Source organism: Tyto alba, unplaced genomic scaffold, assembly GCF_018691265.1.
Source record: "Tyto alba isolate M040663 unplaced genomic scaffold, T.alba_DEE_v4.0 Super-Scaffold_1, whole genome shotgun sequence".
NCBI lineage: Eukaryota > Metazoa > Chordata > Aves > Strigiformes > Tytonidae > Tyto > Tyto alba.
In genome coordinates, this window is record NW_024881261.1 from 33,217,106 (window position 1) to 33,234,441 (window position 17,336).

Below are 17,336 nucleotides of genomic sequence, written 5' to 3' on the forward strand. Positions count from 1 at the left end.
AATCTTAATATTCCCGCATTGAGGTACTGGTGCTGGTATAATTCTTTGACAATGTACGCTGAGAGGTTGAAATGTCCCTAATGTTTACCAAGTCATATTCTTAGCATTATTATTACTGACTAGACTCACCTTCTGTGTCCAGTTTTTGATGGAAGTATAAGTACTATATTTTTCTATAATTAGATGTGACTAGAAATAACTCTGACAATATGTTCCCTCACATCTCTGCATGGGCTTCTTATTTTCCTCATCTGAACAGAATTTGGGCGCTTTCCTCTCTTTCTTACATAGACATTAGCCTTGTTTTTCGCCTTTGTTTCTTTCTATTCTTATCTCTCTATGATTTTTATTTTTTGTACACTCCCTTTCTTTACTCCTACTCTTACATCATCATCTCGTCTATTTTTTCCTTTTTGCCCACTGATTTCTCTTACCTCTCTGCTTTTTTTTGTTGCTTGTTCACTTTTCACTTGTGTCTTATGTAGTGCAAGATCACCTAATGTTTTTGTTCATAGAATGCTCTACAACAAGGTTACATTGGGAACTAAGGGAAGACCTCGCTTTAGAACTTGTCATGCTTTTGGGGGTCGATGGTAATTTGTTCATCTACCATATGCACATAGAGAAATTAGAAAAAACTTCTCAAGAAAACTGCAAGGTCTCAGCTGGGCAAATAGAATAGAGAGAATAAAGACCAGAAAATTAAATTAGTATTGAGCCCTTTTACTGTGGCTCAACAAAGGGATCACTGTTAATTGTTTCACTGTGAAGGAGACAGTATTATATATATGTGTATACATATGTTTATATACATATACCATGTATAAATCTTGAAGAGATTGTCTTTAATTTGTGCTTGAAAAATAGGTTTAGGTTGAATATGATTTCTATTTGTATTTATTTCACTGATAGGTATGGATAGGGCCATTGTGTTAACACACACGTTTCTGGCATCTGGCATCTTAACTAAACATTGTAGCACCAGATAGCTTCTGATGTTTCTTCTTGTTCTCAGGCAGTTGTGTTACTAGCCAGTCTATGCAATCTGCTTACATGTTATGAGCGCTTATTCAAGTGAGGAATTTCATCCATTTCCAATATTTCCTATCACCAATACTGAGAATTGAATATTTGTACCTCATAGTGGCTTCTGAGTACCACTTATGAGACTTTGTGAAAGGCTTTTGAGAGATGTGATTGTATTGGAGCAGAGAAAACAGATGTCTTATAGGTTTTTAACAGAATGAATCATGCTTATTTTTTTATGCAGGGAATAAATCACAAGATAGTGGGATTGCAGAGATGGAGGAACTTCCCGTCCCACATAACATCAAAATAAGTAACATCACATGTGATTCCTTCAAGATTTCTTGGGACATGGATTCTAAGTCCAAGGACCGCATTACTCATTACTTCATCGATCTCAACAAGAAAGAAAACAAGAATTCCAACAAATTTAAACACAAGGTAATTTTCATTTAAAAATGAAGGTGGAAATACTTTATTTTAAATATCACTGTTCTATTAACCTTTCAAAGCCAGACCATGGGACACTGGTATTGGACATCCAGCAAAGGTGGGTTTTGATTAATCCGACTGACTTGTTTTTTATTTGGAATACCTTCTCCATCTCTAGCCTATGTGCGTGTACACACGAATACATTTGTTTTATAGAGAACTGCGCATTATCTTTTCTATTTCATTTTTAAACAGTTTTGGAATCTGTACAATGTATTGCAGGACAGACATTTTTATTCCTGACTAGTTCTTAATCATTACTTAAACAATTTCTGTATTCTGTGCCGGTCCTTGTTCAGTGACAGACTCATGAGAGCAACACATGTCATTTCAACAGAAGAGTCACAAATTCTAATGCACTTCCAGGAAGGCTTCCAGCAATTTTAGTTTGCAGCATTCAGCATTGTGACCTGAATATTCATCTAGCCTCTCTCCTCAAGCCACTGGTGCAGGGACATATTGAATGCCATGCAGAATCTGTACTTATCAGATCCAGCAAAATTTGCTTTGACCACAGAACAGTTGAAATACTGAGAAACATCTCCAGAGAAACATGGAATGAGATAGAAGATCAAACAACACAATCATCTGCAGATTTAAAAACAATGTTGGCAATATCTCTAAAAGATAAGGTTTGCCAAGGCACAAATAACCATCCAGACAGACACGAGAGCTCTAATTCTATCAGCACCTAAATTATGATTGATTTATAAACCAGTGGGATAACCAGGCAATATTTCCACCCAATTTCTCTGAGTCTTTTTATCATGACAGTATTTTTTCTGTGACTTCTGTTAATAGCAGGTGTATAATTTTCATGTTTCCTTATTTGACTTTTTTTTTTTTTTTAATGTGGTTGAAAGTAACATTTGCATTAAGTATACTGAAAAATCACTTACTACTGCTTGAAATAGAGCATTTTACATGTTTGGCCAAGAGGTTGTAGTTGCTAGGAACCAGTGTGTGAAGCACTACCAAATTTAATGTTCTAATAAACATTTTTTATGACTTATTTTTAATTATTATAGCAAATAATGTAGGGTATGTTTGTTTTTTCTTAATGTCATTACTTTTGTACTGACAGCCTTTGAATTTGGATTCCCATTTTATACTGCAGGAATAAATGTACTTTCTTATATAAATGCTTACTGGGATGGATTATTTTTAATTTATTTCATTTTATTAATGTGCATGTTTCTTCATTCATGTGCAAACTGGTATGAAGTTGTAAAATTTGTTTTTGTAAAAGGTAGAGGCACCCTAGCAGATCAAACCCTATATAGACTTCAAAATCTGTATCACAGTGATGAGACTAGTGTTAAAATGGAGAGCTAAAAAAAGGATATTGGTAGTGTAATAAAGATGAGCCATTAGATTTATTTTGTTTTTCTCAGCAATTACCTGACTTTTTACTGTGATGAAGTGTTTAGTCAAAGGAGAGAGGTAATTGGTTTTGTAGGAACAGAAGACTGAAGTCTATCAATTCAAATGATGACTAAGTTGCATGTCTTGTAAGAATTAACTTAAAATTTCTTGGTACTGATTGTGGTAGTGACTTGGTAACGCTTTTTTTTTGTGTTTTTTTCCCCCAGCCAGAATGATGGAAATCCAGACAGCAGGCAGGGTGGGCAAGAGAACTGCACAGACTGAACAACTATCTGTGCCAGAGCACATATGTGTTTGCTTTCATGCATCTTTAGTACTAAGTAATTTTTAACACATTTTCTAGAATGAGCTTTTGTTGAGAAACTAAAAATTGCTCAAATTCTGAATTTTCCCTAACCCTAGTATGGCTAGGGACAAGCAACCTTCCTTCCTGTAACGCTAGTTGTATGAGTTTCACAGCTGAGGCTTGGCGGCAGAGGTGTGCTGGGCAGGGAGCTGGTAACCTGGAGCTGCAGCACCAGGGACTGAGTCCTCCCAAACTCTGAGGGGAACTCAGTCAGCCCCCACCCACCCACTGCCTGCGAAACAAAGCTGTTTTATAAAGGTGAAGGATACCACTGCCCCCTCTAGCAGAGCTTTTTGGGGGAAAAAAAAAAAAAAAAAAAAAAAGCGAGCCCTACAACTTAGTCCTGAAAAAGAGCATTACTTTTAGAAGTCATCCAGCCCTCAGGCTGTGGAAGAAGACGGGTGTCTTCAGGGGGACAAAAATCATTCTAACTTAGCTTGCAGCTAGCGAAATTCACTGTTTGCAAGTGCTTGTGTCTCTCACCCATGATAGAACCAGATGAGCAGCTGAAACTATTTGCTAACTTGTAGAGAGTTAGTGTGTATGTCTGTTTGCTCACATGGCTGTGAGCAATTGACTTGGGATGTAGCCTTAACCTGACAGATAGGTAGGTAGGTAGGTAGGTAGGTAGGTAGGTAGGTAGGTAGGTAGGTAGGTAGGTAGGTAGATAGATAGATAGATAGATAGATAGATAGATAGATAGATAGATAGATAGATAGATAGATAGATAGATAGATAGATAGATAGATAGATAGATAGATGCGTGCATGCATGCATTCATGCTGTACCTCAGGAAAGGGGGCTGTTTGTTTCCTTTTGTACCCAGAAGAGCATACGTGAATGATTCATCCTTTCAATACTTTTTCTGTTGGCAATTGTGTAAAGTATATTCAGCATATTTAGAGTGCATGTAGTTTTATTATTTATGACTATTGTCATCATATCTGTGAAGGAGGGGAGGTTTGTATTGGTAGTAGTATGTAATGACTAGAATTCTAATAAGACTTTGTCTTTTTTTCAATGCAATTTGCATACCTCCCCTCATTTTTAAGATATGGAAGCATGATTATTCCCATGTAATAGGAAATGAGGCTCAGCTATTTAGCAAAACTAGGACTAGAACCGGAGTGTGCTGAGTTCCCACAATGTGTCCTTACGAGAATACCTGGCCACGGGAAAGATAAGATGAAACGGGAGAAAGCTGAAAATTGAAAGCTGCTTCTTTGGCATTGAAAAGGGACTGCAAAGCAGGCATCTTTTCCCAAAAAGGAGAGAGGTAGTGTGACTTGTGTACTTTGCTTCTTAGCTATTCAGTGCTTCCATGTTGTTCTTGGAAATTATTGGCGTCTAGGTATTTTTAGAGTTGTCTGGTGGGTGCTGCTGGTGGAGCAGCCATCTGCCATGCTGATTGTCTTGGCTGTCCTTGAGCTGGCGTAGAACCTCCTTTGCACTCACTGCTTTGGGGGCTCAGCCAGGAGTGAGAGCGGAGCTAAAAAGAGATGGAAGGGAGAAATGGAGAATCCCCAGAGAAATTTCAGTGTGAAGGTATATGTGAAAGTCAGTAGTGTGACCTTTAAAAACCCCCAAAAAATGTGCTTGCTTAGTGTCATGAAAAAATCATATCTGCCCCTCCTCCCCAGCTGTGCAAGAGATAAAACCTTCTATGTAATATGGTTTTAGGTAGTCTGCCCTTTTTTTGGTAGTTAGAAGACTTTCCTGCTACACAGCTGGAAGGTTTGACACACGGAGGCAATGAAGCTTTTAATGTTAAATGAAAACTGACAAAATTAATGGGGGCAAAAACCACCACTGGGTAGTCGGCACAGAGACCTGACCCAGGCGGAGGTGGTTTTTACTATAGCCAAAGAAAAGATGACAGGAAGACTAACGATTGGAACTGTCGCAGCTGCTGACTGCATTAGCAGTAGCAAATGCAGTCCAGTGGGATGCCTTTGCAATGTAGATCTAGGGTGGTAGTTTTAAACGTCTTTCGGGGTTTCTTTTATTTTTCCTTGTAATATTTCTTTATCTTTTTGTCTGGGTTTCAGCTGGGATAGAGTTAATTTTCTTCCGAGTAGCTGGTGCAGTGCTGTGTTTTGGACTTAGTGTGAGAATAATGTTGATAACATGCTGATGTTTTAGTTGTTGCTGAGCAGAGCTTACCCTAAGTTAAGGATTTTTCAGTTTCCCATGCTCTGCCAGTGAGCAGGTGCACAAGAAGTCGGGAGGGAGCATGGCCAGGATAGCTGACCCAAACGAACAAAAGGGGTATTCCATACCGTAGGAGATCATGCTCAGTATATAAACCAGGGGGAGTTGGTCAGGGGGTGCAGATCGCTGCTCAGGCATGGATCTGCAGGTGGTGAGCAATTGCACTGTGCATCACTTGTCCTTTCTTGGGTTTATTTCTCACTTTTTTTTTTTTTGTTATATTCCTTTTCACAATTACTGTGATTAATATATTCACAATTACTGTGATTGTGTTTCACAATTATTGTGATTAGTATATTTTATTATTATTGTTATAATATTTTAGTTATTAAACCGTTCTTATCTCAACCCACAAGTTTTACTTTTTTTTTTGGATTCTCCTTCCCGTCCCACTGGGAGCAGGGAGGAGTGAGGAAGCGGCTGCATGGTGCTTAGCTGCTGGCTGGGCTTAAACCACAACACTTTTATATATTATTTATTTTAGAGTGCACAACTGAATCTTTTACAGAGAAGGTTTTCTCCCAGCTGTTATTTGATTTCAATGAGAATTAGGAAAAAAGAAATCATGACAACAAAATCTTACCCTTGATTATCAGTCAATCACATTTCAGTTCTTGTAATACCACAAGTTGCTAATTTTACAGTTTCTCAATACAGAAACTGAGGAATATTTTTTGCTGACAGAAAAACGATAAACGTATTTTTCCATATTAGATGACAAGGAAAAAAAAAAATCTTTAGGTCTTGCTACAGATCTTGAACAGAAAATTTCTGTTTTCTATTTCTTTTTTCCTTAAGGGACTACTGTGCTAGTATTTATAGGTGGCTGACTATGTACTAGTATTAATAGGTAGGCAGCTATGGATGTTATCTAAAATGTCTACTTTTCACATGACAGCCATCTTACTATTCTGTGATTACTGATAAATATTCAAGAATAAATACCTCTCTCACTCTATCACAGCTCCTTGGGTACACCATGCAGAGAATCATTCAACTCCACCACAAGGCCTTTCACCCTCCATTCTAGCATAAACTATCTAGTTCTTCAATTTTTTCTTCCCCACGGTGGTCCTTGGTACTGTAGAAATTGGGTATTTCAAGAACAAGCAGCAGCTACTCTTTGTTTCACTGTGGTGCGATACACTGGGAGAGCAAAACGGAGTGTCTGAAATGGTAGTGGGGTAGGAAGCAAGACAGGCACAGGCAATCTGACTGTATGTTTGCCTTCTGGCTCTTCCTGTACATAAGGGCATTTTGATACATGTAAAGCACACAAAGTTACTCTGCAACATATTTAATTTTCTCTGTTGAAGTTTGGCTTGGAAGGTTATCAACAGCAATGTAGGTGGACTGATTGATGGCAGGAGGAATTTTGTTTGGTTACGCTGACTGACAGAAAACAACGGCCATGAGAACACAAGAAGCTATTAAGACAACCTTGTATTCAGTAACATGTCTTTCTCTGTTTGCGTACTTACTTAGGCACAAATGTCCCTAGTCTGAATTATATATTTGGACTACATATAATAGTATCGGTCTATAGGCACTTGTAACCAATAATAAACTCATACATGCAAGTTATCACCGTAGCTCTTAAAGCAAAGCTTACACCATTGTCCTCGGCCACCCTGTTAACTTTGCTGCGCCGATGGGCTCTGAGAAGTAACTAAAGCTTACACAGAAGAGCCAGGGGCTGGGGATTACATTGCAAAAACAATGAAGAAAGGGGTGCCGGATTGGTTTGGTTGCACTGCTGAGTTGTGTGGTGTTGTGTCTTTTTGTTTCCATCAGGATGTACCCACTAAATTGGTGGCCAAAGCTGTTCCTTTGCCTATGACAGTCCGCGGGCACTGGTTCTTGAGCCCAAGAACAGAATACACAGTAGCAGTGCAGACAGCGTCAAAGCAAGTTGATGGTGATTATGTTGTTTCTGAGTGGAGTGAAATCATCGAGTTTTGCACAGCAGGTAATGCAGCTGAGGAAACACGCACACAGGATGTGTGCGATTAATGCAATCAGTGCTGCCTGAGTGGAGTAGCCATCTACCAGTGCCAGCTAGGCTGGTAGCGTTACAATAGTCACACCTGGAAACTGGAATCCTATCTTTAGGCTTTGTATGTGCTCAGGTTTGGCACGTTAATGAGAGGCAGCCGGACTGCCCCTTTGTTCAGCAATATTTAGCTGCCCCAAAGTGCTGTTCCCAGGGCACCACTGCTTGTCCCAGGCTAGGAAACTGGAGAGCCGAGGTGGAGCAGGGCCACTTGCGCGCCTGTTGCTGGCTACTAGCACCTGTAGAGAAAAGGCAGAGTGGCAGCTTGCTTAAGACATTCTGCTGCTCTCCCTTCTCTGCACGCTGCGAAGCCTGAGCACCACCACCCCCCTGTCTCGAGGGGCAGTTGAGCCTGTCCGTGATTTGTAAGTCTCTTCCTTTGGGTGTTCATCACCTAGTGCCAGTGTGCTTGCCTGTGTGAAAGCTGAGTGCTGAAGCGAGCCCTCTGTGAATCCCATGTTGGGTGAAATGCCATTTAGGCTGGGTCCTGAGCAAGCTTTTTCAGTTACGTGGATTGAACCACATACGTTGTAGCAGAGAGTTTATGAAATGGCGGAAGCCAGCAAGGGCAGTTCTCTGCTCCTCTGCAGTCCCGAATACAAGGGGAACCAGCTCTAACACAGGAAAACCTGAGCTGAAAGTTGTTGTAAGCTTGCAGAGGATTTGTGGGGAAAGGAGTGGGGAGAATCAAACATGCATGTTCCTGCCATTTGTCTGTTGGCACTGTTAGAAGCTGGTGCTGGGCTATATAGTTCTGTCTAGTTGCTGTGTGGTGTGAGGTATGTTACTGAGTCTCTGTTCCCAATTTTAAGTCTGCACAGCTGGGTAGCTTTTGGAGAGTATTGTGTTTTTTCCTGCCCCTCATACTAGCAGATTGTCTTTTCTTTCCAGATTATTCAAAAGTTCACCTAACACAGCTATTGGAAAAAGCTGAAGTGATTGCAGGCCGTATGCTTAAACTGTCTGTTTTTTATCGGAATCAGCACAAAGAATACTTCGATTATAGCAGGTAAGAAAGTAAACATATGCAAAATTGTTTGGCAAATTAAGGGAGCAATGAAAATAAGTAAATGGAGGCATCTGTGAGAGAGCTAGAGCAGAATGACTGTATGGGGTTTTTTGCCAGTTCAGAAGAAGGGAAAAAATAAAATATAACTAATTTCTTTCACCTTGCTTAACTCATCACTTCCATTAGGCAGTAAAAGTTTACATTTTGAAGGAGAAACTGAAGTACTGACAGGGTCTCCAGCCTGATTGCAAAGTGTCTGTTGTCATAATGGAGTGTTTAGTAGCCAAATATTTCTATTGTACTGAGAAGCTCAGAGTGAGATGTCTAATAGTAGGAGTGCACAGCTGTGGGCATAGGCGTTTACCTGCATATAAGAGTTCCATCTCAAGTATTTGCTCTCCACGTGCAATCATCCCATAGTAGGGATAGTAGTAATTGGGGCTCTGCAATCCAAATGTTAATTTACAGATCATGTGAGGAGAGAGAGGGGATGATGTTTAGACAATTTTACAACACTGTGCTTCAGCTGGAGTGAAGAAATGGGATAGCTGGAGGTAGGTTCCTTATTCCTGTGGGAGACCCTGTGTGCCTTTGCACACGCAACCTGAAACGTTGTTACAATAGAAGACGATTCTTCAGTAGAAGGAGTGAAAGCTCATGTTCTGACTGAGCAGGAGCAGCTACCATGCAGAGATAACCTTCCCCTGTTAGAAGAACACGGCTGAGAGGTAAGCGGTGTGTCGGCATCTGTCTCAGCACTGTCAGAAGGGTGGGGGCACAGGCTGTGCTGCTTTAGTGTGCACTGAGATAGGGCTGCTGCTGTACCACATAATTCCAGTTTTAGGTGGATGTCACACGAGTACCTGTCTAGAACTGAAAGTTTTTTAAAACTGATGAGGAAAAAAAATACTCAAGAGGCTCCGACTCCAAAGAGCAGACTCCACCACCCTTGGAACTGTTCCCCCTTTGTAGTCATGAGTATCTGCCTCATTCCAGGAGTGTCTTGTATATTCCAGAGCATGGGGTTTGCTCTTTCCTCTCTGTCCTTTGGGAGAATTATTTTATTGCACATAGTGAGCAAGCTGCAAAACTCAATGGAGGTAGAGAATGAGTTGCAGTTGTTGAGGCATTTTGAGGACCTCGTAAATCTCTGTTGCCATCTTGGACTAGGTACCACAGAAGTGAAGTGCCTGTGGTGGTTCTGGTTCTCACAGAGCTTTGTTTCCAGCTATATAATCATAGTGCACCTGCCTTTGTGTTCACAGAGCTTTGCCAATTCCCACTGAGGTGCATTTCATAGCTGTGGTTTTGGCCTTGTTCTGCCAAATGAGACTCTAATTGATTGCACTGTACCTTTTCCCCTCCCCTCCTCTTATGTTCTTTCTTGGTTTGATACAAATAGAGACAAGTTTGTTTTCCTGTCTGTTAGTGAGTTAGAGACAAAAAGCTGTGTTTTCCTAGGTCAGTATGAAGCTACACTACCTGTAACTGTCTGATGGTCGCCTTTTCTGATCAGAAATGTACTAATATGGTCACAAGGGCTTGTCTTGCCACACTACACCCTTCTGAGTATTACGTTACAAACCCTAACCAAATGCTTCCTTTTAGGCAGAATTCCTTGTCATACCATGCTGCCAATGGCCTCTGTGGTGTCATAACTAGTGAACAAGCTTGGAAAAGCACAGAGCTCTGCTAGCACTGGCAAACATGCAGCTGTCACGGTGCCAGAGCAGGAACCCCTCAATGCAGGGTTTGAAGTGTGAGCTTGTAAGCAGTGCTCATGGCACTCTGCTGCTTACCTCGGCTGGGAGCGCCGTGAAGCAGCTCAGCTCCCCAGGAAGAGTTGACCTATAATTAGCCTAATTGGCCACTGGATGTCACTATCTTGCCACAGCAATGGAACTGCCAGAAGCCTGGCTTCTCAGGTTGCAGTCGGTGGTTAGTCAAGCTGATTTTTTTTTCTCCCTAATAATCGCTTCAGTCATAAAATACTAATTGTACCTCCCCATCCCACTCAATGGCTTGAGACAATAACTATGTAGTATTTGAGTGGCCCAGAAAACTTTTGAAATGTATCTTAGAGTGAAATTAGGATATGCTGCTGAGGCGATCAGAAATAATGAAAACAAAAATCATAGTTGGAGACATTACTGAGTTGATTTAGAGCTGTTTTGTATTTATACACTGAATTTGGTTGCTTCAACTGCTACCTCCTGCTTTAACCAACTAAAACCCTCTCTCACTCAGCACCATTTTACCTGGAGCTGTTGCAAGTTAAAAGCAGAGAGAGAACAGTCTTTCTTGGCTAGTTTCCCCTCTCCTCAAAAAAAAAAAAAAAAAAAAAAAAAAAAAAAAAGAAGGAAAGAAGGAAAAAACGAGAAAAGAGTAAAAAGTAAAGCAAGAGGGGGAGGTAAGACTCTTCAGCCCCACAGCCTCATGCGCTTTTAATCTGTGTCTGAAGGCATCGTTTAAGGGTGCCTAGTAAATCTTGTGTTTTGCAGGACTGACTTAAAAAAGGGAATGTTTCCCTTTTTGGTATCACATGGTTGCAGGCGCAGAGTGCACCAAAGCTGTCACCACAGCACTTCCAGAGAGCTGTGGGACATGAGTTCTGGGGAAGGGCCTGCTATATGTAAAATCCCAGGTGCTAAGGAGGATTAGATGGGGTGGTATTGACTGTTCTCCTAAATTTAGCAGCCTAAAGCTGCTGAGTGCAATTTGGGATTTAGGGTTTTAAAAATTCACTTGGTACATTGAATGTTTCTTTTCACTGGAACCAAATTGATCTCAGCTTGCAAAAAAAAAAAAAAAAAAGTTAGCCTTGTACATTTTTTCTCCCTCGGACTAGTGACTGCAGAAGCTGGATACCAACTGAATTGCCTAATGCTCTGTGCCCAGCTCAGCTCTGACTGAAGTCAGCAGTAGACAAATTAGACCCAAAATTATAATTTGGGGGGAAAAAAAAACCTATGGCAGACAGCACATTCCTTCCTATAAGCTCTCTGAAAAACATTGTTCAGAAGTAACTTTCACTGCTAGTTTTCTACGTGAAATATATACTGCTTATGCTAGAAATACACGTTAACAAACAGTATATTCAGCATATTGAGACTGACTTGCAATTTTCATCATGTGATTAAACTAAAATGTGTCTATTGTTAGAATTGTAGTGGAAAGCTGAACAAATCAGCTAATTAAAGATATTGGTGGTTTGGGGGCTCTTTTGTTTGTGCTATTCTTTGCCTGCATATAATTCCCACACAGCTCACAGCTGACAGAGAAGCCAGACTGGAGAAGCAGATTTTTCCCTTGAGCAGGAGTTTTTCCAGCTCTTTCTCAGCCTGGCATCACTCGATTTTCTCGGTCCTAAGATCATGACGCGAACCACAGTTTTCAGTTGAACGGTTTTCCTTTGTTGTCCCTCCAGTACTGTTACCAAACAGCATGACCTCCTAGCTTCCCACTTTTTCTTTAACATGTGTTCCAAAATAAACAATGCCAGTCATTCGTTTGTAGAGAGCATCACGGGAATGCTATGCAGCCCTCTGTTAAGGATAACAGCGGCAGCCACGGCTCTCCGATCAGCGGGAAGCTGGAAGGCATCTTCTTCAGCTGCAACACCGAGTTTAACACTGGGAAGCCACCACAAGATTCACCTTATGGAAGATACAGGTTTGAGATTGCAGCTGAAAAACTCTTCAACCCAAACACTAACTTGTACTTTGGAGACTTCTACTGCATGTACACAGCCTACCACTACGTCATTCTCGTCATCGCCCCTGTTGGATCCCCAGGAGACGAATTCTGTAAGCAGCGTCTTCCTCAACTAAATATAAAAGATAATAAATTTCTGACCTGCGACGAAGAAGATGGTGTCATGGTTTACCATCATGCCCAGGATGTTATTTTGGAAGTAATTTACACTGATCCTGTGGATCTCTCCCTCGGCACAGTCGCGGAAATTACTGGTCACCAACTAATGAGCTTGTCTACTGCAAACGCAAAGAAAGATCCCAGCTGCAAGACCTGCAATATCAGTGTTGGACGTTAAAACTTCCCTCGTTACTTAGGAGCCTTCAAACCTCTGTTGCCCATTTCCATAGTCAGACGTTTTTGTCAGAAGCATGCACATGCCGCTGTCACCAAAAGCAAACACGAGTCTTCAAAATCTCCAGTAGCGTTTTTAGTACTTCTTCTCTCCCCCTTTCCCTTCTGTTCCCCCGATGCTTTAAATGATTAGAAGTCCTGGATTTCTTTCTGGCAACCATTTATACCTAGATGCTGCAAAAATTGTTTTCTGTTTTTTGCCAAACATAACAAAATCCTATATAAACTGCTTTAGCAAAATAAAAATAACGGCTTATAAATGGTGTTTAAATATACGCATTCATTTTAACTACTGAACAAATACTGGGATAACTCCAAACAGCATGAAAGGTTGTAATTGCAGCATGATTTAAATTTCAGAGCCTAGAAACGTCAGCACTTCCAACGTGTTGTTTGACAGTGTTATTTATGTTATTTATATTAGCTAACTGAAAACAGAAACTGTGTCTTGACATAATAAATATAATAGAAAAATATTTTATTTGTACTGTTGTATAAAATATTATACAATCATATAGAATATATAGATTACATTTTAATATCAATTGTATACATACGTCATGAAATCATTTTCCCTTATCAAAGATGTAGTTTGTAAACATCAAATAGCTCTGTATCTGTTCCTGTTGCTCTAGATTACTTTAATTAAAACAGATTTACGAAGGAAACCATTTCTGATTCATAAAAGTTAAGTTATAAAGTATTAAGTCAGTACACTGAAACAACAATCCTCTGAGAAATAAAAAAAATTCCTTTTTTAGTGTTCATACTCTTTCCTCCAAACTACTTGAAAATGTGTACGTCTTCAAAATCATGCCGAGCCATTACATACAATATAAATACAAACATGGTTGGTACATAATAGGCTTTATAAAATGAAAATCTTATTACCAAGATAGAAAACAGGTTGCTTATACTATGTGGTCAATACAAAATGACAGTTAAAGTAAAACACTAAACATGATCCAACTTATTCAAGTCCCCTTTTTTAAAAAATTCTTCCTTCCTTTATGTCTGGGCTAAGTATTTCCCAGAATCCCTGCTTTTCACCTCTAGTACAAAACCTACTGATAAACCGTCTGTTAACAGTTCACTTTTCACACAAATGGTCTATCACAAATAGTGAAAAAAATCTCCTTAATATTACAAAGTGTGGTGCTCTGCAATTTAAGAAAGATGCATAATTCCAATGGAAAAATAACTTCTTTATATTCTTATTTTCAGTAAACAAGAAGTCTAGCGTTCCTCATCAGATAACTGTGACACTCAATTATATACCACGTACTTTATCTATCCAAAATATCTTAGCATAATGCAATAATCTAGTCTTGTTTTAATATATATATGTGGAAATTTATAACACAAGAAATACTTTGACATTTTACAAGGTGCATGCGTCTAAACGAGCTTTGGTACTTAGGAAAGCAAATGTTATAGTGTCAGGCAAAATAAAGTGCAAAGTTTAATACAGAAATTAAAATTAGCACATAGTTGATCTATTTACTGATTTTTTTAAGTACCATGAGCCAGGTCCTGTGAACCCTAGTGAAAAGGACAGCAGCCAGTATACAGTAAACTGTATCTATCCTGTTTTAGCAAACACTTTCTCTTATTTCTAAAAAAAAAATAAAACAAAAAAACCCCACAATAGTTCCATTTGGCAGTCATGTTCCAGCTTCCTTTTTTTTTTTTTTTTTTTTTTTTTTGCATAGGCAGCATCACTTTGCTCTATTCCCAGAAATTTAGACCAAATCCTGGCACTGATTCTTTCTATGCACCTTTCTTTGAAGCTACTGGAATTGAATGGCAACTCTGTCTTGAAAGATAGTTAGAGTACGGTCATGACTTTTTACATCATTTGTTTTAAGCTCGTTTCTTTTTGTTTTTTGTTTTGTTTTGTTTTGTTTTGTTTTTTAATCTAGTGAATCAGCACATTGAGAACTGACCTTAATAGTCAATTGTAGTGCATGTTAATTCTGGAAAGAAATGTGTGGTATGTTATCATGTACTAAGATGTACTAAAAACCTGGATGCCATTTCCTCACACTTTTTAAAACTAAGAGCAGGTCAAACTAAGGATCTACAATACTTCAGTGTTCTTTTAATCTCTAACATTCTCACAGTGCACTTCAAGGCTTTTTCAGAAGGAAAAAATATATACTATAGTCCACTCACCCATGCTTAATATTCTTGCATATTGCTGTCCTCTCTCATCCCAGCTAGTATAATTGGTAAAGTGCATCAAACATCTCAGTGTGTTGAATAATTATGCAGCAGACCAAGACCTGTAATACTACTTCCTTTTTCATTACTTGTTTTCTTGGGTTGTTTTTTTTTTTTTTTTTTTTTTGCTAGAGAACAATATCACGGCATTGCATTTGCTTCAAATCGTTTTGGAAACATCATGCTTACTGATGAGAACCTCCAAGAGCCTGATTTTGGCTTTAGTGTGCTTGTATTCAGAGTATTCCTCAGCCATTGGCACCCGATCTTCTTTTTGAGGACTCCTACAAAAAGCAAATGAAACTGCCATCACTTTTATGACTAAGAGGAGAAACAGTCTTTAAAATTAATTCTGTAACAACTAACGAGGATTGGGTTAGATTATTATTTTTTTTTCCCAACTGTAGATGACTAAAGATAATTTGCCAGGACCAAAAAAGCTCTAATGGACAGAAATGAAATAATTGTATTTAAATGACTGAATTTTCATCTATCAGGTGATTTCCTTTCTTGTCAGCTATGCAAGCATAACTACCTCATTCTCAAATATGCAGAGAAGTTATTACATAGTGCTTTGAAAACTGTTAACAGAATACTACATGCCCGTTTCCTCCATGGTTTTCAGCAAACACATTTGCTAAAAGAAGGGAGGAGGATAAACAAAGAGTGAAAAGTAGGCAGTATTCATCTGCGGGTGAAGGAACAGTGGCTTCTGCTTTTAAATCTGTCTAAAAGTGGCCCAACTGCCAAGTATAATCCCTGCAGCTCGACATCCTCAGACAGACCCTTTAGCATCCTCCCCTCAGCTGTGCTGGGGAGGGGTTTATACCCATCTCAGGCATGTCCTGGAAGCTCCGCAGATCCACTCCATCCCCGAGGTACTAAGCAGGGAGATGGACGTCTCCACGGGCACCAGACACCCCCATGGTATCTTCCAGGCCCTAGCTGCAGCTGCTTCGGCCCCCTCGCCCAGGAGTACCCACCCTAGCAGAAGCAAACACGCCTGCATAGGGCCCCAAAGGGGAGAAGCAGAGGGCTTTTGGTGAGCCAGTTATTTACCTTCCCGTCTGTTTGTAGAATTGTTCCTCAAACTCTCTCAGAGCTTTACGGAGCCTTTTCTTATCTGCTCTTGTTTCTCTGAGATGTTCAAGCAGAACGGGCCTGTGAAACAGAGATAATATGCAGCTGGTATTTTTTTTCCATGATAACAAAATGCACAGAAGTATCTTCACAGCATTTGTGACCAAATTATTGTGTACATCATCGAGTAACATAGAAAATCAAGACATTTTTATTTACTCTCAGTTTTGGTAGAGCCTAGTCAACTTCATTTATGCATCTAAAAGCGCCCACTCAAAACAGAAGAAAAAGATACCATCCCATAAGCTATGGGAACACATTGTTCCTGGAAGGCATATTCCTCAACAGGTTTCAGGGCTGTGATAACAGCTCCATGTGCATCTTGAGCTTTGTTGTCTCATGCACCCTGAAATTCTTAACGACAAATCAGGAAGAGGGCTTTATTCTGGTTTTATAACGGAGGGTGGTGGCAAGTTTTGCAGGCGCCCAAAGACTACTAACTATTCTTACGCAAGGAAGAACTTGAGCGTACAAACATTCGGTGACCCCCCACGTGACCATGTACTGCGTGCTCCTTCACTCAGCTCCCCGGGGCTGCTCATCTGCCTCATGTCTCTGGCAGTTTTACATCACTCACTCAGTCCTGGGACACACACACGTGCACACACACACCCCCACACTCAGAGGAGGAGACTACCCTGCTTGGCTAAACTGTGCTTTCTTTTGTGACTGCTTTGCAAGAACATACGTAATTAGATATCTAAAAATTCTGCATCAATTATAGGTAGGTCCACATATCTTTACGATGCCATTATGCTGCATCTACCGCTCTGTATATGTACTTATTTCTCCTGTCTGCTTACATTCCCTCACTTTTCATGGACTTGGCACAAAGTTGTTTGAGTAAATGGCTCAAACCACAGGTATGCTGCCAAAACAAACTGTCCTCTGTGTCTTTTCTCCCATAAAAAAACACTGAATCACTTCTTTGATATAGAATATTCCCATGCAGTAAGCATGGATTGTGTTTCATTTACAAAGTCTCCATGAAATATTTTAAAACATTTGAGGAAAAAAACAAAACAAAAACAAAAAACAAGACAGAACTTACATTGTTGCCTCATGTAAATTGGACATAGACAAGGCTGTTTGCCTGAAAACTTTCTTTTCATCCAGAGGTGAAACATATGCAGGCTCACTCTCCGCCTGAGAGTAACACAGGTGCTCATCGACAGGGAGGCAAGATATCGGACCAGATGATAACTCATGGCTGCTTTGAGAATGGTCTTCATCTGAGTCTTCCTCCTCCTGCTTTTAAAAAGTAAAGCACTATTGAATTAGTTGTTTACACTACAATATTAACAATTAATAGGATGACAATGTAAATAATTTGGATCTACCTT

General features: G+C 39.8%; 2 protein-coding genes across 6 annotated transcripts in view; one reads left to right on the forward strand and one right to left on the reverse strand.

Annotated features, from left to right (window-relative positions):
• PHYHIPL (phytanoyl-CoA 2-hydroxylase interacting protein like) overlaps nucleotides 1-14,274 on the forward strand; it is a 60,111-nt gene extending 45,837 nt beyond the window's left edge. For all 4 annotated transcript variants that reach the window (XM_033004241.2, XM_033004240.2, XM_033004243.2 and 1 more), the window contains exons 2-5: nucleotides 1,271-1,467; nucleotides 7,256-7,430; nucleotides 8,406-8,523; nucleotides 12,040-14,274. In XM_033004241.2, the coding sequence (XP_032860132.1) occupies nucleotides 1,303-1,467; nucleotides 7,256-7,430; nucleotides 8,406-8,523; nucleotides 12,040-12,574 (993 nt within the window). In that variant the 5' untranslated portion in view covers nucleotides 1,271-1,302 and the 3' untranslated portion in view covers nucleotides 12,575-14,274. The remainder of the gene's footprint in view (nucleotides 1-1,270; nucleotides 1,468-7,255; nucleotides 7,431-8,405; nucleotides 8,524-12,039) is intronic.
• Nucleotides 14,275-14,944: 670 nt separating this feature from the next.
• The window catches only part of FAM13C (family with sequence similarity 13 member C), a 54,268-nt gene continuing 51,876 nt past the window's right edge, over nucleotides 14,945-17,336 (reverse strand). Inside the window, exons 12-14 of one of the 2 annotated variants that reach the window (XM_033004238.2) lie at nucleotides 17,045-17,244; nucleotides 15,913-16,014; nucleotides 14,945-15,137 (exon numbers count right to left, since the gene is read on the reverse strand). In XM_033004238.2, coding sequence (XP_032860129.1) covers nucleotides 15,014-15,137; nucleotides 15,913-16,014; nucleotides 17,045-17,244 — 426 coding nt within the window. In that variant the 3' untranslated portion in view covers nucleotides 14,945-15,013. The remainder of the gene's footprint in view (nucleotides 15,138-15,912; nucleotides 16,015-17,044; nucleotides 17,245-17,336) is intronic. The other variant, XM_033004239.2, reaches the window with a different exon arrangement.